Source organism: Lepus europaeus, chromosome 7, assembly GCF_033115175.1.
Source record: "Lepus europaeus isolate LE1 chromosome 7, mLepTim1.pri, whole genome shotgun sequence".
Taxonomy (NCBI): Eukaryota; Metazoa; Chordata; class Mammalia; order Lagomorpha; family Leporidae; genus Lepus; species Lepus europaeus.
The window spans coordinates 99,004,313-99,026,760 of NC_084833.1; the positions used below are offsets into that span (position 1 = coordinate 99,004,313).

At 40.9% G+C, this 22,448-nt stretch overlaps 1 protein-coding gene across 5 annotated transcripts in view; it reads right to left on the minus strand.

Annotated features, from left to right (window-relative positions):
- Positions 1–8,355: 8,355 nt before the first annotated feature.
- ARHGAP20 (Rho GTPase activating protein 20) overlaps positions 8,356–22,448 on the minus strand; it is a 140,242-nt gene continuing 126,149 nt past the window's right edge. For all 5 annotated transcript variants that reach the window (XM_062196982.1, XM_062196978.1, XM_062196980.1 and 2 more), the window contains 4 exons: positions 20,467–20,576; positions 17,806–17,995; positions 16,604–16,718; positions 8,356–13,135 (listed from right to left, as the gene is read on the minus strand). In XM_062196982.1, the coding sequence (XP_062052966.1) occupies positions 11,277–13,135; positions 16,604–16,718; positions 17,806–17,995; positions 20,467–20,576 (2,274 nt within the window). In that variant the 3' untranslated portion in view covers positions 8,356–11,276. The remainder of the gene's footprint in view (positions 13,136–16,603; positions 16,719–17,805; positions 17,996–20,466; positions 20,577–22,448) is intronic.

Genomic DNA, 22,448 nt, shown 5'->3' on the forward strand with positions numbered 1-22,448 from the left:
CTCCTGTTATTTCACACACCCCCACCCCGCCCCGAGTCAGGTTTTTCTGCTTGGCTGAGGGCTGGTGCAGTCCTGACTGAGGTCTCCCCGCTTATGACATATGTCCAAAATGGCGCATGCTCTTTGTCTTGCTCACCTTTGAAAGGTGAGCGGAGAGAGAGAAACTCGTGTCCATATCGGTTACTTTTTTTTTTCCTCTCTCTTCTAGTTAGCCTGGTGAACATTTCGCCACGGGGTTTCAAGCCTCGTTCCCTCTAGTCTCCTCTTTCTGCTTGCCCGCTGGTGTCTCGGGCTATTGAGGTTAGGCTCACCTTGCATTCCAGCGCTGGTGTGTTGATTCCACCACTGGTGTCCTGAATCATGGGCTCCCACACTCTCCACACAGGTCCACTGTGAATCACTAGTTCCGGAAGAGTTTCCTCTGCTGTTTCTTCCCCTACTCTTCCTTGAACCTGCAGTATCTCCACTTTTATTAAACTGTCTCTTCCCAGACTATCAGTGTGCTCCCTTCCTATTCCACCATCTTGCCCACCTTTCATCCAAAGTGTTTTTCTTTCTTTCTTTTTTTTTTTTTGACGGGCAGAGTGGATAGTGAGAGAGAGAGCAGAGAGAAAGGTCTTCCTTTTTGCCGTTGGTTCACCCTCTAATGGCCACTGCAGCCGGCTCATCGCACTGATCTGAAGCCAGGAGCCAGGTGCCTCTCCTGGTCTCCCATGCAGGTGCAGGGCCCAAGGACTTGGGCCATCCTCAACTGCCTTCCCGGGCCATAGAAGAGAGCTGGCCTGGAAGAGGGGCAACCGGGACAGAATCCGGCACCCCAACCGGGACTAGAACCCGGTGTGCCAGCGCCACAAGGCAGAGGATTAGCCTGTTAAGCCACGGCGCCGGCCATTAAGACCTTGAATAATTCATTCCACTCTCTTCTGTCCCATAGGATTTCTGCTAAGAAGTCTGATGTTATCTAATTGGTTTTGCTTTATATATAACTTGGCATTGACTGCCTTTAAGATTCTTTCCTTGTCCGTAACTTTTGACAATTTTAGTATAATATGCCTTGGAGAAGATCTTTTTTTTGGTTGAGTCTCCCAGAGATTCATTGTGCTTCCTGTATCTGGATGTCCATGTCTCTTTCAAGACCTGGGAAATTTTCAACTATTATTTCATTTAGCAGGTTCTCAATGCCTTTTACCTTTTCTTCTCCTACAGGAATACCTAAACTAATTTTTGGCCATTTAATTGTATCCAATGTTTCATGTAGATTTTATTCATTCTTTTTAATTATTTTCTCTTTTTTTGTCTTACTGGGTTATTTTAAAATTCTTGTCCTTGAGGTCAGATATTCTTTCTTTCGCTTGGTCTGTTCTGCTGTTAAAGCTCTCATTCTTTTGTTTGACCAATTGAAGATTTCATCTCCAAAATTTCCATTTGTACTCAATGAATTCTATCTTCTTAGTAATACTTTCAATCATGTCACTCATTGATTTCCTCATTTATTTAATCTATTTGTATTCTTTTGCATCTCATTGAGTTTCCTTCCAATCTTTATTTTGAATTCTGTATCAGTCATTTCATATTTTCCTTCAGTTCAGGATCTAATTCTGGGAGAGTATTGTGTTCTTTTGGAGGTGTCATGCTCCCTTCCTCATGTCTCCTTTGTAGCCTCCTCTGATGTCTGCCATCTGGTGCATTTGTCCCTTCTTCTTTATGCAGCAGGTTTTATTGTTAAAGAGCTTGTGAACACAGGGCTTCACTTGGCTTGTTGATCTGGCCTTGGTTCTATGTGAGCCCTTGAGTGTAGTCACCAAGTCACTAACGTGCTGCAATTCATAAAGAAGTGTAGCTTTGAGATGAGTGTGTTCTTGTGTGTGTATCTTTGGACCATAGAGTGTTTTGAGTCAGTCTCCCTGGTGAATGTGATTTCCAGGGCCTTGTTGGTGCTGAGGGAGACAACAGTGGCTTCCCCCCTTGTCCTACTGGCAAGCCTGTGTGATGCTGGGGCTTGTGGCACCAATTGATGTGGCTCCAGGACTGTGTGATACAGATGGAACCTTCCTCAGATCCTGTTAAGAGAGTCCATCTGTTGCTATAGCTTATAATACCAACCATCCTAGGACTAGAGGATTTGAAGTGGACCCTGTTCCAGTCCTACAGAGTGACTACAGGTATGCAGGAGATTTTATTCTGGAGGGTATGTGTCCAGAGAAGTGGAAAGCAGGTAGCTTCTTCCCTATATCCACTGGGTAGTCAGTTGCACCAAGAAATTTAGGACTAATTGTTCCAGTCCTGGTGTTGTATAGTGGGGTAGTGGGGTCATAACCCAGATCTCCTAAAGTGGGAGGAGATTTTTTTTTAGGGGCTGCTTCTGGTATTAGACCTCAGAAGCTAGGTTGAATCTCCCTTGCTCCTGTAGAGTACATCAGCATATCTCTGGGGCTGATTCCCCCAAACTCTGACTGTTGCAAGGTGTAGGGGATGTCCTTTGTCCCACATGTTGCTTCAACTCTGAGTAGCATGCTGGCAGGAGAACAGAGGTGCACTGTGCTACTTGTCACTGCTGAGCATGGTGCTATGAGGGAGTGGGGCAGGGAAAGGGAGCAAGGTGGCTTCCCTGCTCCAAGCCTGACAGTTGCTCAGACCCCATTCAGCCCTCCAGGCTGAAGTAAAAGTCAATGGGTAAAACTGTGAGTGGTGGGGCTCGTGGCAATTTCTTCCTACCTTGACATGGTAAGATGGTGCTCATGGCTGGTAGCTGGCTGTGGCACACCAGGCTGGCTGTAGCCATGTCTCTTTTCTCCTCTTTTCCCATGGAGTCTTCCTTATCTTATTTTTTTTCTTTGCTGAATATTTCCATTATTCAGGCCACTGGAAACATAGTCCTTCCTTCATTTTCATATCCCATGTTCTCTTTATTTCACTGAACTATTTGTCTTTCTCTCGACCAGTGCCACACTATATTGGTTATTATATAGTAATGACTAATAATGGATATTATGAATATCCCCATTTTATTTTTCTCAAAGTTGTTTGAGGTATTTAAAAGCTTATGCCTTTCCATATACATTTTTTAGAAGCCTGCCTATGTATACAAAAATCTTTTCTGAGATGTTAGCTTGTAATCACATTAAACCTTGTATCAGTTTGGGAAGTGTGACATGTTTCCTATGTGGAGTCTTCCAATCCATGGTCACCACTACTTCTGCATTTATTTAGGTCATCTTTCTTTCATCCAAGTTTCCTGAACATTTTATATTTTTCAGCATAAATATCCTATGCATATTTATTTTGGGTTATGCCTATTTTATTTTCTTTAGAGTGATTTTCAGTGTTTTTTTTTTAAAGGTTCATTTGTTTGAAAGAGTTTACAGAGAGAGGAAGAGAAAGAAAGGTCTTCCTTTGCTGGCCTACTCCCCAAATGGCCACAATGGCCAGAGCTGGGCCAATCCAAAGCCAGGAACCAGGAGCTTCGCTGAGTCGCCACTCAGGAGCAGGGGCCCAAGGACTTGGGTCATCTTTCACTGCTTTCCCAGACAAGAGCAGAGAGCTGGATAGGAAGTGGAGCAGCCAGGACTCGAACCAGTGCCCATATGGGATGCTGATACTGCAGGCTACGGCTTTACATGCTACACCGCAGTACCGGTCCCCCAAGTGGTATTGTTTTAAATTTTATTTTCAACATGTTTATTGTTATCATATAATACAGAATCATTTGTGTTAGTCATGTATTCCATGATCCTGCTGTTTGAGTTTTTTCCATTCCTTGAGATTTTCTATGTAGACAATCACGTTCTTTATAGATAGCTTTATTTTCCACGTGGTATGCCATATTGTCTTTGCTTTATTTCAGTGGTTATAAGCTGACTTCATTTCCTTTGAGTAAATTTCCTGGCATAGGATGGCTGGGTCATATGGTAGATGTATTTTCAGATCTCTGAGGAATCTCTGTACTTCCAACCATGGCATTGTTTGTATAGACTATTGATTTTTGTGTGTTGATTATATCCTGCAACTTTTCCTCACTCTCTTATGAGTTCCAATAGTCTCTTAGTAGGGTCTTGTCATTCATCTATGTATAGGGTCATGTTACCTGTAAACAGGGATAATTTGACTTCCTCCTTTCCAATTTTATCCCTTTGATTTCTTTTTCTTACCTAATGGCTCTGGCTAGAATCTCAAGAATGACATTGAATAGCAGTGGTGAAAGTCAGCATCCTTGTCTGGTTCTGGATATTAGTGGAAATGCTTCCCACTTTTCCTCATTAAATATGATGTGGCTGTGGGTTTAAGACTGATCATTCTTTGACTAAGATGATAGACAAGATAGATCAAGAAATTCTCTTAAATGTGTTCATATTTAAAGATTTGCTTTCATTAAATACAAGAAAATCAAAAGATGATAAACTGACCTTAATATATATAACATGTTTAGATTTGCAATATTGTGAATAATGTCTTTTAAAGATATTCATAAATATTCTAAATTTGAAATAAATAATGTAAAATTAATGAAGAACACAAGATGTCTCCATTTCTTTCATGCCAGACTCTGATTCAAAGCTTGGTTCATACCTTAAACTTTTTTTTAAAACACTTAACTGCTAAGCAATTTATTCCCGGCCACAGCATCTCAGGCAAGGGTCTGCTTTTATAGGACAAGTTTGGCTTCTGAGGGTGATTAGAAATAAAACAAAGAGTCAGTCAACTGATAATTAGAATTTTCAGGCTTTGTTCTGATGATCACCTGGGAAAGGCAAGATGTCATGTCAGATGGAAGTTTCTTGGAGTTTAGCAGTCAGGTGGGTAAGGTGAAGGCTTGTTTCTTTGCTGGGTGTGAGGTTTGCCATTCCAGTCATTCTCTTTCAGTAGGCACGTGTGATTCTGTACAGTTCTGTGAAAGGACTTCCTTTAATTCATCTTCATGGGTATGTCTGCTAATGACAAACTCTTAAAAGCTTTCCTTCACTTGAGAATATTGGTATTTCCTGATTATTCATCAACAGTAATTTCAATGGACATGAGATCCTGAGTTGACATTTCTTCTTTCAGCATTTGCAAAATGTACCGCTTCTTTCTGGCCTCCATGGCCTCAAATGATAAATCTTGCATCATCTGAATTGATATTCTTCTAGGGGTAATATGTTTCTTTTTCCAACATTTTTTGCCTTTAATTTCTATACATTTAATTGTGTGTTTGCATTTATCCTGTTTAGGTTTCCTTTACGTTCTGGAATGTGTATGTTGTATATCACCACATTGGGAAGTTTTCAGCTGTAACTTCTTTGAAAGCTATTTCAGTCTTACCCTCTATTTCAGAACTCTGATGTTAGGTCTTTGCTATTATTCCATAGATTGCTAAGACTGTTTTCTTTAAGTCAAGTTGTCTGTTCAAATTATGATCAAACTGTTGATATGTCCCCAAATTCACTGGTGCTATATGGTCATCTCCACTTAACTATTGAGCCTACACCAACTTTTGCACCTTTCAGTTAATTTCTATTTGATTCTTGAGATTTTATATTTCATTCTTCATGGAAATTTGGTTTTTGAAATATTTTAAAGAGGGTTGCTTCAAAATCTCAACATTGATCTTAGTTGTCTTTTCAGAGGTTTTGTTGTGTTTCTGTTTCCAGCCAGCGAGCCTCCCTGTCCCATGAGCCTGTCTCCTCTGATGAGGTACTTTTTGTGGTGGAACTTCTCATTCATGCCATCTGGCTGTCTCAGTATCTTTGAACAAGGAGAGGCATCTTAGCCCTTCTGCGGCACAGTAGCTTCTAAGGCTGACTGCTTGTTGAGGCTGAACTGCTTGTTGTGGCTGAACTGCTTGTTGTGGCTATACCTTTCTTGCTGGTGTTATCTGGTCAAATCTCCCAGTGAGGAGTATTCTTAGGCCTAGTGGAGTTCACATGACTCCCTCTTGCTGGTGTGCCTGCCTCACCCAAGTCAGAGGGTACTGGTGGGAGGAATGAGCGCACTTGGCTGCCTTCTGCAACTAGGCTGGGAAATGCCATCTTTTAGTGGGTGAGGGGATACAGGATGCTGCTGTGCTGTTCCTGGTTTTATGATGCCAAACAAATTCACCTCCTCTTACCACATTGTTTTTGCATTATTTCCAGGATATATAGTTGTACTTTAGTGGTGAGGTGCAAGGAAACACAAGAATTATATGTCATTTTCTCTGGCCCAGTTTCTAAGTTCAATTCTTTTTGACATTCACTGCAGCTTTCTGAATTGTTACTAATTGTTGTAAAATTGGAGACATCCAGCCTAGACATAAGTTAGTGAAGTTTTACATTAGTCCTCACAGAAAATTTGTGGTTTCCTATGGAAGAAGTATTGTTTTTGAGAAAGGGTAGAAAAAAAATCTTGAGGCCGGTGCCGCAGCTCACTAGGATAATCCTCCACCTGTGGGGCTGGTACCTTGGGTTCTAGTCCAGTTGGAGAGCTGGATTCTGTCCCGGTTGCTCCTCTTCCAGTCCAGCTCTTGCTGTGGCCCGGGAGTGCAGTGGAGGATGGCCCAAGTGCTTGGGCCCTGCACCCGCATGGGAGATCAGGAGGAAGCACCTGGCTCCTGGCTTCGGATTGGTGCAGCGCACAGGCTGTAGTGGCCATTTTGGGGGGTGAACCAACAGAAGGAAGACCTTTCTCTCTCTCTCACTGTCTAACTCTGTCAAAAAAAAAAAAAAAAAAAAAAGAGAAATCTTGAAGTCATGAGATTCTGGTTGAATGTACCCATGACACAACTGTTGCTGTGAAAGTTAAAGGAAATAAGAGACAATGCACTTATTGCCAATGGATGCAGGCAACAGTAAGTGCTCAATAAATGATTATTTCCCTTTTTCCACACAGTCCTATGTCCCTCCATTTGAAGTCCCTGAGAATCAAAGTTGTTTTTTTCCACCTTGTTTCACTAGGGTCTGCAATGTATCTGGCAATAAAAATTGCTTGAATGCTATTGTAGCATTTTAACACTTTCATTTTTCCCTAGTCACACTTTCTATTTTTTCTGTCAATTTTTAAAAATTCCTTGTGATTCAGTTTCTTGCCCCAATTAGCTTCTTGATTTATTGCTGTGTCATCAAGCAATAAGCTTCTCTGTCCTCAGTCATTAATTGTTTGGGGAAAGTTCCTTTTTCTCCTGAAAATATTAGGCAGCAGCCCTCAGAGCCCCTACAATCTGGTAGAAAATTGGTATTTCTTGACATCTTTTATCTGCCCAGGGTCATGGAATTACAAGTTTTAGCTTATTCATTCACTCCTCATAGCAAATGAAGAGGCTGAAAGGTTCTAAGAATTTTTTTAAAAGATTCTCTCTCTCTCTCTCTCAAATAAATAAATCTTTCATCTGCTGATTGACTCCCCAAAGGGCCATCACCTGGGCTTGACCAGGTTGGTGCCAAGAGCCGGGAACTCCATCCAAATCTCCTATGCGGGTGGCAGGGACTCAAGTACTTGAGTCATCATTTGCTGTTTCCCAGGCACGTCAGTAGAGAGCTGGATTGAAAGCCAAGTAGCTGGGACTTGAACTGGAACTCTGTTGTGGGATGTGAGAGTCCTAAGCTATGGCATGACCCACTGCACCACAACCCTAGCCCAAAAGTACTATATTTAATTCCAAGTTACTGAATATAAAGTCAAACCTAGATGAAAATTTGCATCTAAATTTTAACGTCTCTGAAACCTGACTTATATCACCATGTGTAATTAAACTCCAGAAAACATTTACTCAACCTTAACAAATAAAACACGTTAAAAACACTGAGTTATCTCGAAGTGCAAATATGCTCTAGTGTTGCGCAATGAGAATATAAAGAATATTCATCTAATACCATCTTGAGATTTCAAAGCAAAAATTTCCACATTTCATCCTGAACCTTCTGCCAGTTCTGTAACATCTGATACTACACAGAGCTGAGGCTCAAGGAGTTGACTGTGTTAGGAAAAACAAATCAAAAACTGAAAAATCAAACAACCTCTGAATGCAACATGAAGGTGTTTCAGAAACAGCAGGATTCCGACAGGGTGGGCAGCGTAGATCCTGAGTATTCTTTCAGTGGAAAACCCTTATGATCGAATAGGAATTAAAGAAAGTAAACATTTTGTCCAACTTTATTATTCAGGGAACAAAATGTACTAAGAGTTTCTTGACAATGAATTTTCTTAGCACTGAAATGGGCAGTTTGGAAAGATACCCTCTCAAGTCTTTAAAATATGACCTGACAGGAAAACAGGAATTAACAGCAAGATATGTAATATTTTGAGAATTTTCTTTGAATAGAAAAAAATATGCCATGGGTTCAAGGACACAGTAGATCCTTTTGATTCAACGTCATGCCATAAAAAGTGGGAAAACATCAAGGAGGTAATTCCTTAAATATAAGGTTTTCAATAGATGAACTTTATTAAAATTATATTTAAAATTTTGTAAAATTTAGAGAGAAATTTGCATCAGTGTATGTGTACATTTCCCAAATGTAAGTAGTGACATTTCTGATAGTGGAGTTGTAGTCTTCACTGATAAATAAGAGCAAATAATTTTTCTGGACTTGGAACCAGTAGTTAAATTTACAGAGGAAACCTCTTAGAACTTTGAGAAGGCAAAGATTGAACCATCATGAGAAACCAGTCATATTCAGCACATTTACATAAGCTGAAAAACACTGATGTTTTGGTCTCTGTCTGGGGTCAACAGGGTGCTCAGGTTAGAAAGGTCTACACTTAGACAAGAAAACCTCATAAATCAAACGGAGCGAATGATCCTTTTGATGTAAGAACATAGACTGATGACTTTTTTTTGTTGTTGTTAATGAGATTGGGGGGAAAAAAGGCCAAACCACTGGTTTCCTAGAAAGACTAACTATGGCTTATGGCCGAAAGCTCAAAGTTCCCATTCAACATTAATTATACTCTACGAAATTTCCAGTGTTAAGCAGAGATTGGGCCCACTAACTAAAATAATTCTCCAAAGGGCAATACTGCTCCAGCAGGGTTGTTAACTCTGCAGAATGGCATTTTATTTAACAGACAGCATGGACTTCATACACATCCAGTATCAGTGCCTTGGAAACCAAACAACTTTAAAAGTTAGCAGCAGTTTCTGCAAGTACAAAAATACACATTTATTACATAACATATGATAATAAAATTTGTCAAGATATATTATACAAACTCAAAGCATTTAAGATAAAGCATCAGTCTAATATATTATAGCTTGATGGAGTATGATAAAATGACATGTAGTCTGTCTTCAAATTATACAATATAATATTTTACAGCAATATTAACAAACTATTCACATTAAGTATTATAGGAGCATCTAAGGGAACACAGAGAATAGGAATGATCATGAAACAACCTCCGCAACTATTTTTTTCTATGCTTCAAATGGAGTGATTTTCTACAAGTCAACAAGAAAGAAAAGAGGTTAGAACTATTATAGTGGTAAGTAGAGAAGTCACTTCTTCCAGAAAGACACGGCAGTCCCTAAGAGCTTCATTCACATCTTGCAGTTCTGACAGTAGTATGCCCTAAGAGTAAGGGGAGTCCCTGCTGACTTTTTCTATCATTCCACAGACAATGGATATGGACACTCAGGCATCTTAATACGGGGGTGGTTGCTAAGAAGGTGAAATCTACTTCACAGCTGTGACTGAGCTGGCCAGGGTCATGAAGGAGCTCTTTAGACACAGAGTTCTAAAAGTTAACGATAATGATTAGGGCGAACAGGGCCATGTCCCCAAGAGGTAGGTAGCACCTCTAGCTAATAACAAAATGACTTCCTTCTTAGAGAAAACATTTTTTCCCCTGTAACTGAAAATGCAACCTTTAGGACAAAAGGAGAACATGTGATGTCACAAATTCCTGGTGGTAAGAAAAATCATTTGGAATAAGTTAGAGAGAGAATGGTCCATTGATGGTGGACTAAATGGATAAAATGGGCCTGGCCTCTGAGCAACATATCAGAGGGAAGATGCACACCCATTTTCAGTGCTGCCCCTTCATATTGGTTGACAAGGCCCGATTATTCTTCGGGGAGAATTGTGGATATAAACTTTTAAGGCAAAAGAGAAGAGAAAGGTCCATGGATGTAAAACAAACCAATGGGGTAAAAATTCTCTATATACAAGACAGCCATGAATTACTTGAAACAAAAATATGGTAAAACTTCTGGAAGTAAGAAAATCCAAATCCAATGATGGTCTGAGAAGGCCTAACAGGCACTTTGTTGAGTATTCTATCCTGTGACTTCTTCTAACCTTCCAACTTCCAAATTTCTCTCTAGATTGCCAAACTACAAAGTCAAGAATGACTCCTGAGTAATTTTTCTGGTTGACTTCAATCTGTAAGAGGCAGGGCCGCAGAGAAACATTTCAGCATATAGGTGCCATGCTTTGATCAAGTTGATAGCAGCATTCATGTAGTTGAGAAAGACCTATTGCTATAAACAGTGAATGCTGTCAGCAGGTCACCTCCTAAATAGAAAAAGTTGCATTTCTGGAGTATTTTCCTAACACAGGCATCTTCGGACAGGGCACTGATATGAAGAACCATCTCCCTTCTCCTCACAGCCGTTTTGTCAAGCTGTTACAAAGCAGTTCAACACTAATGGAGAAATAAATCAACTCACACAACCACCACCAACAAAAAACTATGATATCATGGCAACTATGGCTCTTGATTTATTTGAGTTTACTACAGTTGCATCAATGAGCTGGTTCCTGGGATAATCCTGTGACAACATGTGACTTTAAGATGCTACAGATGTGGCCACAGGCTTGGATTCAGGGAACGCTTGTACATGATTTCCTTCATTACCAGACATGCTTGTTTTCATGCTTTGATTAGTGGCATTTTTCCTGCCTACTTATTATCAACATTCCATGGAATGTGAATGGTTTCTCTGTACCCTCTCTTGCTCCCTGTTCTTCATGTATGATTCTGGTCTTCTTAAGACACTAATTTCACAGACACTTCACATAAGGCATGCTTCCTCTACAGAGAATGCTTTCTTGAGCCCTGTGCTAGTATCTGTGAAGACACATGGCAGGGCCAATCCTATACTTGACAGAAGGAACAGCCTCCCAAACATTTAGGTGATGAAATTTTTTAGCATTATCTTTCTCCAAGTAGTCTCAACAAAGAGAAATAGTTTGTTGTCCTAAGTATCAGCAATGATTATCCTTATGCTACCTATCCCAAGTATCTCATATAAAGGGGTTGTAATAATTGTCATTATTAATAGCCCAGTTCCTGTTCTTATAGACATCAAACTGTTACTGTGGTTAAATGTCTTTGGTTAAATATCCGTCTCCATCATCACAAACCACTGTAGGCCTTGAATCTGGGCTGGCTTCATCATCCACAGTCACAGAGCTGGATGAGGCTCTCTCCCAAGGCGGTGGACCAGGAGAGCGCTGGCCACCGTTCTCTCCTCCTTCGTGGGACTTTATACAAAGCTTGAGTTTGCCTTCCACGAGGCTGAATGAAGAACTGCAGTATTTTTCCGAGTCCTGGCAGGGATGAGAACTGTACCACTGGGCTGTCCGTGTGGCTCCAAGTCCTTCAGCTGCCCTTAGGGGCATGTCTCTCTCTCTCTCTTTCAGTGAGTTGGCTCCTGGAATACCAGAAGCATGTGGAGGTGGCTCCAAGGGTCCTTTCACAGAAGTTATTTTATTTTCCTCTGGTTTGGCAGCCTTTGCTTTCTTTTTGAGGGACCAGTTTTTCAAGCTGGCCACACCATTCCTCAGCCATGTGCTGGGGTGAAGGGTTACAGCATGCATCTGTGAATGCCACTCCACGGTGTCCTTTTTTGTGTATGGCAGACGGCTGGTGGCCTGACCTGATGAGGAACTGGGCATTCCAGAAAGGAGGTTGGAACTACTAAATTCAGAAGAAAAGTCTCCCTGTTTTCTTTGAGACTGAAAAGTGCAATCTATTGGAGAGGAAGTTTCAGTGGGTGTAAACACGGAGTGTTCAGAAATTTGAGAAAAAGCACTGTCTTGGGAGCTCACCGAAGAGCCGGAGGGGGAAGTGCCTGGGGAGGATAAGCTGGAATAGCTAGTCCTGGGGCACAGGGTTAGCCTTGGGGGTAGACCCTTCTCAGTGTTTTGGTTTGTTGTACTACTCTTGCCCACCTCAATCCCCATGACCAAACTCTGGTTAATAAGCTTTTGCCCTTCTATCTGCAACGATTTATGCCGCTTCAGGTAGTCTTCCTCTCCCTGCAAGAGGCCAGCATCACAGCTGGTTTTATGGTGCTTCTTTGAATAAATCCCCCTGAGATAGGTGAGTTTGCAATTCTGATCATCTATGTTGGGCTCTGAGCAGCGCCGGTGTGTCCTGGAACCCTTGAGGGCATCTGGCCTGTGAGGTGGGGAATACTCAGATGGATCCGCATCAAAGGGCTGGTTCCTGGGGTGGTCCTGTGAGGACAAATGACTGTAAGATGCCACAGAAATGGCCACTGGCTTGGACTTAGGGAAAAGTTTCACATGGTTTCCTTCACTGCCAGGTAAGCTTTTCTTCTTAATGTTTTGATGAGTGGCACTTCTCTTGCTGCTCTCAGTGCCTGTGACTGAACTCTGTTTAAAACTTGTCTTGCCCGCTTCCTGGAGGGGTTGATTCTGCTTCAGACAGTCCTCATCCTTTTGAGAGAGAATGGCATCACAGCTGGATTTCCGTAGCTTTTTCTGGTAAAATTCCCTGAGATAGGAAAGCTTTGAATCTAGATAGTCAATGCTGGGCTCCGAGCAGCGCCGGTGTCGCCTCAGGCTTTTTGGAGCTCCTGCCACAGGTGTGGACAGGGAGCTGGGGGTACATGTACCAGGTGGGGCCCTGGCATGACCATGTGGTGGGATTTTCGTGTATACAACTGGAACATTCACCGGCTTGGAATCAACAGGGAGTTTCATTTGTATGTCTTCATCTTTAGAATGGTCTAAGTCAAAGTCACTCAGGGTTAAAAGGCCTTCTAGCTCAGGCTGGTCGAGGTCATAGTCACTGAGGGTTAACACAGAATCCATGCTTCTGCTGCCCTGGCCAAGTTTCTTCACCAAGTCACTACATGGAGCATCAGCATCCTCATTGAGCTCATTTTCTAAGCTGTCATAGGAGGAATCATTTAGTTGAAAGCAAGAGATATCTGTAAAAAAAAAAAAAAAAAAAAAAAGTAACATGTCACAAATACAATCCTATGCTCCTGTGCTGCCTTAAAAACAGACTATGCTCAAGATTTTCCTCAAAGCAATAAACACATCATAAGATTGAAAGAGAAGCAATTTGTGCCAGATATACCAAGCTTCTGAATAAGACTGTGCCTGCTAAAATGGATTGCTGGTGGTTGCACACAATTAAATCCAGTCTTGTAGAAATCATCTGCTAAGCCTATCAATTCATCTTTTTTTTTTTTTTTTTTTTTTGGACAGGCAGAGTGGATAGTGAGAGAGAGAGAAACAGAGAGAAAGGTCTCCCTTTGCCGTTGGTTCACCCTCCAATGGCCGCCGTGGCCGGCACGCTGCGGCTGGTACACCGCGCTGATCTGAAGCCAGGAGCCAGGTGCTTCTCCTGGTCTCCCATGGGGTGCAGGGCCCAAGGACCTGGGCCATCCTCCACTGCCTTCCCGGGCCATAGCAGAGAGCTGGCCTGGAAGAGGGGCTACCAGGGATATAATCTGGTGCCCCGACCGGGACTAGAACTTGGTGTGTCAGCGCCGCAAGGCAGAGGATTAGCCTGTTAAGCCACAGCGCCGGCCTCAATTCATCTCTTATAAAGTTCTTTATGGTTCTTGTAAAGAGTGACTAAAGTAATAAAGTTTAGATATTGTTATGCTCTACATTTTGGATAAATACACTGATGTTCAGTGGCATAGAATAATTGGCCAAAGATAACAACTAGTTATTGGTAAAGGAATCATTTCTGGAAGATTCTATGTCTTTGAATTCAACATTACCACTCTATTTCCAACCAAATGATGCTATTTGTCTTCAGAATGTTTTACAGCACAGTGGAATACTGAGGTGTTTCCTGGGGGCTAAGAGGAAGAATAAGGAAAAAAAAAAAAAAAAACTGGCCTGCATCTAGGGCCTCTGGGCTTCTATTCCAGTTTCTTTTTTCTTTTTTCTTTTTTTTTTTTTTTTGACAGGCAGAGTGGATAGTGAGAGAGAGAGACAGAGAGAAAGGTCTTCCTTTTTGCGGTTGGTTCACCCTCCAATGGCTACTGCGGACGGCGCATCTCGCTGATCCGAAGTCAGGAGCCAGGTGCTTCTCCTGGTCTCCCATGTGGGTGCAGGGCCCAAGCACTTGGGCCATTCTCCACTGCCTTCCCGGGCCATAGCAGAGAGCTGGCCTGGAAGAGGGGCAACTGGGACAGAATCCGGTGCCCCAACCAGGACTAGAACCCGGTGTGCCGGCGCCACAAGGCAGAGGATTAGCCTGTTAAGCCACAGCGCCGGCCCCTATTCCAGTTTCAATCATAGTAGTTCTGTTACATAAGGGATCTTCAAAAAAATTTTTGCACCAAAAGTTTCATCCCTTTTTTAAGTCCATGCATAATTTTTCCTAATGCACATTTTTCATAAACTTCTCTGAGATCTCTTGTATAACACGGATTTCTAAATTTTTTTTAAAACAATATAAACTTTAATTTTGTTTTCTATGAACTATCTGTATAAGTGTGGGAGTCTTCTAAAAGTTAATGTTTTTAAATATGCATTTTCCATTTTCTTCGAAAGGCTGAGTTAAAGTTTTCTTTCACTGTTTCACTCCCCAAATGCCTGCCAACACTGAAAGCTATGCCAGATAGAAGCCATGAAGCAGGAATTCCATCTGGGGTCTCCCACATGGATGGCAGTAAACCACATACTCGGGCTAACCTTCTCTGGCTTCTAGAGGCGTGTGCAGGAAGCTGGATCAGAAGTGCAGAATAGCTGGGACTTGAACCACGCACTCCAAAAGAGGATGTGGTGGCTTAAATCCCCGAGCCACAGTGACCACCCGGAAAATACCTATTTTAAAATTCAATTTCCATGAACTTTTTGAAGTTACCTTCTATTAGCATTCCTCATAAAATTTTATTTATACTAAGTGTGACCATTTTTATTTGTCAGCATTTGAGGAAACCATTAAGTCAATTATGTACTATTTAAAGTGACAGCTAATAGTAATTAAGCACTTTATCCTGTCATTGTGGTACAACCTATTTCAGGTAACCAAATATCCTCAACAAACAAGGGTAAGCTACACGTAACAGATGAATGCCTACCAATAAATGTATAAAGGATGACAGATTTAGAAAACACTTCACAGATTTTAATGAGATGATCATAACCCTCATTACATCAGATCATCACTATCAATTGTTAAAATGATTGGTTAGAACTGGATATATATGTGTGTGTGTGTGTGTGTATATATATATATATATATATATATATATATATATATATATAGACAGGCAGAGTGGACAGTGAGAGAAAGAGAGAGAAAGGTCTTCCTTTGCCGTTGGTTCACCCTCCAATGGCAGCTGCGACTGGCGCACCGTGCTGATCTGAAGGCAGGAGCCAGGTGCTTCTCCTGGTCTCCCATGGGGTGCAGGGCCCAAGGACTTGGGCCATCCTCCACTGTACTCCCGGGCCACAGCAGAGAGCTGGCCTGGAAGAGGGGCAACCGGGACAGAATCCAGTGCCCCGACCGGGACTAGAACCCGGTGTGCCAGCGCCGCAAGGCGGAGGATTAGCCTATTGAGCCGCAGCGCTGGCCAGAACTGGATATTTTTAAAATGTAAATGTAGCAACAGATTGAGTCCTAGTTTTAAGGCAAGAATGTAACTGAAGTGAATTGGCAGTGAGCACAGCAATCCAATAATCAAGCTCAAAATTATGTATTATGTGTCTGCTGATATGATTCAGCATGACTACTCATCACTTATTAAAATGTGAAAGAAAATACTGGGATAGAACATGTTTCTACCAATAAACAAACCCAAAACACAGCACATTCCTCTGAATAACTATAGAGCCACCTCTTCAATAGTGACCATAACAAAAAAGGACCTAAATAATCAGATGCTATATGTGGTCCTTGAATAGATCATGGTTTGGGCCAAACAACTGGTAAAAAGCATTTCTGGGTCATCTAGGAAATGTTTAATAGTAGATAGTTGATGAAATGGACAGATGGAGTTTGTTAATAAAGTTGTCTATAAAGTAGAATGTTTGTACACTGAACCGTTTTTTGCAAAAAGTGCATACATGTGGTGGGGGTCTGATGTAGCAGTTGGGGCACTGTTGGGCACACCTGCACCCCATACTGGAGTGCCTGGTTTCTGAGACCAGGCTCTACTCTTTTTTTTCTTCAAACAAAAATTTATTTAGAAATACTTCCGCTAATGACATCTTGAAGGTTGGGCCCTCATCTTGTGCATTTCTTAACCCTACCACACTGTTAACACAGCCTGACATAACAGCAGGCCTCCTAAAGAACTTCTAGAAAACATGATCCCATGGACCCAGCTCACTTCACCTCAGCTATTATGGGCCAAGGATAATTACTGTCCCAGAATCTTCATAGATATGTTTATTTCTCACAAATCCAATCCAATTATTCACAGTACCTGAGGCATTCTCTCTAGTATCACATCTCAATGACACCTCTCCCAAGAGGGAAGTAATTTCTTCTCCAAATATTCTACAGCAATTTTCAATCAGAAATTGTATAAGCAGAGAAACCTGTACAATGAAGGACAAAAATGAAATGTTACTTTTGATGTTTATAAATATTTCATATGAATCCTGATCTTTTCTTTTTAAAGATTTATTTATTTGAAAGTCAGAGTTATACAGAGAGAGGAAAGGTAGGGAGGGGGGGTCCTCAATTCCCAAATGGCTAGGCTAGGCCAGGCCGAAACCAGAAGCTTCATCCAGGTCTCCCACATAAGTGGCAAGGACTAACCACTTGGGCCATTTGCTACTGCTTTTCCAAGTACACCAGCAGATTGGAAGTGGAGCAGCCGGGACTTGAACTGGCACCCATATGGAATGTCAGTGTTAGATGTGGTAGCTTGACCCTCAATATCACAGTGCCAGCCCAATGTTACTAATATTTATAAGGTATCATTAAATAAAGACTTATGATAAGTATTTGCATAAAGGATATATTGTCATAACCTTGGGAAAAAAGACTATCAGATGGATATACTATGGAAGACAGAGACACAGTTAGAAAGAAAACTTGTGTGCCTCTTGATGAGCCTACCCAAATGCTGCTTTCGCGCTCAGTGGAAGAGCCAAGAGTTTGCGAGGAGCTTTGTGCCTGCACTGAGATGGACTGACTACTACATGACTACTTCATGTAGTTTCCCTGCCCCAGCAGTTGAGGTGAAGGGGCAGATACCATGTTGGGAGAAGGTACTACAGGAGAGTGATTCCTGTAACTTCTGTATCATCACTTCCACTTTTAGATGGGACAGTGTCAATCAATGTAACTAACTTTGCCTAAGATTTTACATGTGACAAGCAGAAGTCTTTGTTTTATTTTTTAGCATACCAACTGCTTTCTTATCATTCTCTGATTTATGTCAGTTACATTTTGTTTGGTTTTCCTCAAAGGAAAAAAGTAATCCAACTGCTTTCACTTTTCTGCAATGTCACCTGTGTGTATAGTCTAACAGTATAGGATAAAACACTCTAAACTCAACTTCATAAGTTAGTATACTTAAGCAATTTAAGAGATCAACTTTTGGGATTAATACCCAGAATCTCAGTTTCAAATTAGGAACTCAGTCATCCAGTGCATAAAAATGAAAAACTTCCTTACCTTTTTTGTAAACTCATTTTCTAGTTCTGGGCTGGAGGAAGTAGGAGGCCAAAGAATGCTTGGAGCGATACACACGGCTAAATTAAATGCAGTCATCTGATTGGATGAGGAATGTTGTTCAATATTGTGTAACACCCCAAAAAGATACCTTAGGAGAACCACATTGGCTCTTGGAAGCTGGTCTAATAGCCTAAAGACAGAAAAAAGTGCTCTTTAAGCAAGACATTTCATTAAAAACCTGTGAAGACAGGTAACCTGCACTTTGCATGGGGAACCATGCAAGACAAGAGGGCAAAAACCAAGCATACAGTTCAGATAGGCAAGTTTCAGGACTGCCTATACAGAAAGAAGGAATAAGCACAGGGGCTTTATTTTTCAACTTCTATAAACTGCCTCTACAACCCCATGAAAATGCAAAAGGTGGCAGAAAGATGTCTGATACAAAATACTGCATGAAGAACATCCCTGAAACTACGATGACATGGTTTCATTTGGGCAATTCCTGAAACGTTCTCAGTCAAAATCTACGTAATAGTTTTCTGATATAATTAAACAGCAATTATTTCAAGTAGCAACACAGGAATGCACTGTCTTGGTGAGAACCCAAACCTAAAATACCAAGACTTCCAGGTCCATCCTGACAGCTTGTGCTGTGCACTTCACCAGATTCCAAGGTCAATATTGTCCCAAATCTGTTTCATTTCTACCACCTTCAACAGAAGTCAAACTTAGAACAGTATAGTTTTGACTGTACTCATTTGGTTGGTAATTTTTTTTTTTTTTTTTTTTTGACAGGCAGAGTGGACAGTGAGAGAGAAAGGTTTTCCTTTGCCGTTGGTTCACCCTCCAATGGCCGCCGTGGCCGGTGCGCTGCGGCCGGCGCACCGCGCTGATCTGAAGCCAGGAGCCAGGTGCTTCTCCTGGTCTCCCATGGGGTGCAGGGCCCAAGGACTTGGGCCATCCTCCACTGCACTCCCGGGCCACAGCAGAGAGCTGACCTGGAAGAGGGGCAACCGGGACAGAATCCGGCGTCCCGACCGGGACTAGAACCTGGTGTGCCAGTGCCGCAGGCAAAGGATTAGCCTAGTGAGCCACGGCGCTGTTGGTTGGTAATTAATAGGAGGTTTTTTAATACCCCTTCTCAAAAAAATTATTTTCACTACAATATAAGATGATTTTTATCACTGTTGCTTTATTTTTGATTTCCAACAAGAGCCTCTGACCTGGGAAAATAAGGTGATGGATCTGCTGTTGCACAGACAGCAGAGAGGCCTCTCCTCAGGACACTGGATGACCCTGAGTACAGCTTCGTAGGACCTCAGTTATGCAGGCCTGACTTCAAGAGATCACAAGATGACTGGGCACATTCAAAGGAAAATAAGGCAGCAGGATAGATTTTCAGATGATCTGATTCTATGAGGGCCCCAAGATTTTGAACTGTTTGACAACTCTGTAAGATGTAGTTAGCTGAGAGCAGTGCACTTAATACTTATCTAAAACTGGATAGTTCTGTCTGGAGACATAACTGACTGATCTGCAGCCCTGCCCTGGTAGAAAAAGCCAGTTTTGTATCCAAGTTCATTTCATTGTTTGTGATTCAACTATAGTATGTAAGCTGTGGTTCTCTGAAATCTCCTTTGAATTGCTTCTAACATCACACTGGTTCACTCATTAATGAGTTAAAAATCATATTTGCTTTAGATTTTAAATTAGTCATAATTAAACTTTTTTTTGGGAACTGCTTTAGGATGTAACAGCTTGCAGGATATAACATTTTGGACAATAAGCAATAAATTATAGAATTTAATGCTATCCTTTGATTCACAGTGAACCATGATGGAAACAGAGGTAGTATTTTGTTACACAGCTTTAATTTCTGGTGTCTTCAATAGTTACACTAAACTTTTCTACCAATGAAAGAGGTACTTAGTATTTTAAAACTGTCCAAGAAAAAAAAGTCCTAAACAAGCACATGTAAATACATGATATTAAGACTGATGAGTTTTCACAGAACTGGAAGTATTACCCCCCCCCTTTTTTTTTAATTATACCTCCTTCCTATTCTCTTACAAAACAGGAAATACTCAGAAATGAGGGGCAGAGAATTGTACTAGCAATTCCTCTTTGCCTGAGTGAAGACACTGCAATCTTTGTGATCAGACTGAGCCTTTGCCCCTTTTTCTTCATGACACTTCTCAAAGAGGACTGCCTCACTGCTACGCTCCCACATCTCCTGTTTATGTCACTGATCAGACTGAGCAACAATTCTTGGTTTATCTACCAGACTAGGATTTCCCAAGGGTAGGGAACAGGCAATTTTCTCTGTATGACTTCAGTTGCTGAATGAATCATGTAAGTGGTTAGAAGTCATCTGTTGAGTCAAATATCTACCAAAATAAAGACTATAAAATGCAGATGGTGCCTATGGTAGTAGGCTAATAGGAGCTATAATCTATCAGATTCAGATATACAGAAGATGTACAATGTTTAAACATTCCATGTTAAAATTAGGGAGAAAAGCAGTAACAATGGCAGAAATTAGCATAAACATATTTTTAAATTGGTCATCATAGATGTGACTTTGAAAGCTGTCATTTTTTTGACAGACAACCTTATAAGTTTGAAAGTATATTTAAGACATGACAGAATCAGAATAATTACCTTTGAACAGTATTTATTTTCTCTTCATCATTTCCTTGATCCATTACACAGACCCAGTGATCATAGAGATCTGATGAAAAAATACTTCCTGGAATATTTCGTAAAAAATCCTTATAAAAATGGAAAAATAATTATTATTCTCATGCTAAATATGTACTGGAGAAATCAGAAGAAATCATTCTGTTGAAAAGTTAATTTAAATTCTCTCTGAATTACATGGTGCTAACTATCCACTGACTTGTGCACACATAAGATCATGCTATGATTTTTTTTTTTCCTAAGAAAGAAACATTGGGATAACTGAAGTCTGGATTATGGTGGGCTAAAATCAAGGACAACTAATTTGGGATGAAACCTCTTGCTTGTATGTATGTTTTTAGCAAACCAGCACAACATGATAGAGGCCGGCAGTAAACCATCCTAAATCCTTTTCTTCCCCTAAATAGCTAGTTCAAGGAAATGTACCAAGCTATCGATGAGATTCATAATCTAGTAATCAATCATTTTTAATATATATATATATTATATATTTACTGCTATGTGCCAAGAACTGTTTGAGGTGCTTGGGATAACAAAAGTGAGTAAAATAACATCTTTGTTATCTTAGTACTTTATTTTTCAGTGGCAGTGGTATGCAACTGCATCAAAAGGTTCTCAAAGATTATCTGTTCTCCATCAAAGAACTTTCATATATTGGTGAGCAGAAAGCATTCCAGGTGATGGTTGGTTTCTGAAGCTTGGGAAAGCACCCACATGCCTGAGGTACAGTAAATAATACATCCGTGGGACATTATCCTTTCCTGGTGACCTTGTTCTGCCGAGACCACTGGTGGGGCTGGGTGTGGTGAAATCAGACTGACACAAACAGGATGTAACCCAGGGTGTTTGCAGTTTAGCTTTGGTTTACACAAATCTTAGAGGTTAATTTGGTCCCTGGTCCTAGAGAGTTGGTTCTAGGCCAACTCTCTCTGGATTTTGGAGCTGTATTAACAGGGCCAAGCTTGCATTTCTGATGTCCCCCTCAGTAAATTTTAAGCAGAGAAAACTCAGTTTCATGTTTAAGCACTATTCTCACAGTTGTCTATCCAAATGTAAATTCCTGCTGACAGAATAGAGCGAGGTGGAAGTCTGTAATTGGGCAATGTTAACTTTTGCTGGAAGACCAAAACAATAACCTTATTGTTGTACTTTGCAGGGGCAACACACAACTTTTTCCTTTTATATCATGTTTCTATTACCAATGCAGAAAACTGCAATAACTTATTGCTACAGTTAGCTGGTTATGTGGCCATCTTATCTGTACATGTCAATGTCAAGAATGGCCTCAGCTATAATAGGACTTTATTGAAATGTTGCTATGGGTCTTACGGCCAAATATTAATGTGGGACAAAGGAAGGTTGATCAACTATAACTGAGACTCTAAGATAAAGAATCTCATTGTAGTTATATCACCATAATCATACTAAATTTTTTTTGAGAGTGACTAACAGTAAGGAAGACTGATTCCGTCTTTCTCTGTTCAGTTGTATCTTCCTGCAGAAATGCACCTGGAGATTTGTAGTTCAGAGAGATCATCACATAAGTTACCCATTTTGGGGTAAAACTATTTAATTTTCATAATTTCAAACTAATTTTAGCTGTAGCACCCACTTAAAGTAAGATTTAGAAGAGGCAAAATCTCTTATTTCAAAATGGGGTAGTTACAATAGTTCTCTTTTAACATCTCAGTGGAAAACATACTTATGATCTGTCTTGAAGAAAAACATCATTAAATCTTAAACCTACACTTGAAAGATAATAACTCGTAACATCTTACTGAACTCTCCCACAGCTGGAATAACAAGTTACGAAATACAGCCACCATCACAGTGGAGAGCGAGTGAGAGCTGGTGCTGAATTACAATCACCAACTTGCAGCACTCAATTCAAATGCAAGCCCAGGTCACCAGCAGAACTTCCAAGTTCATTTGAGATGAGATTC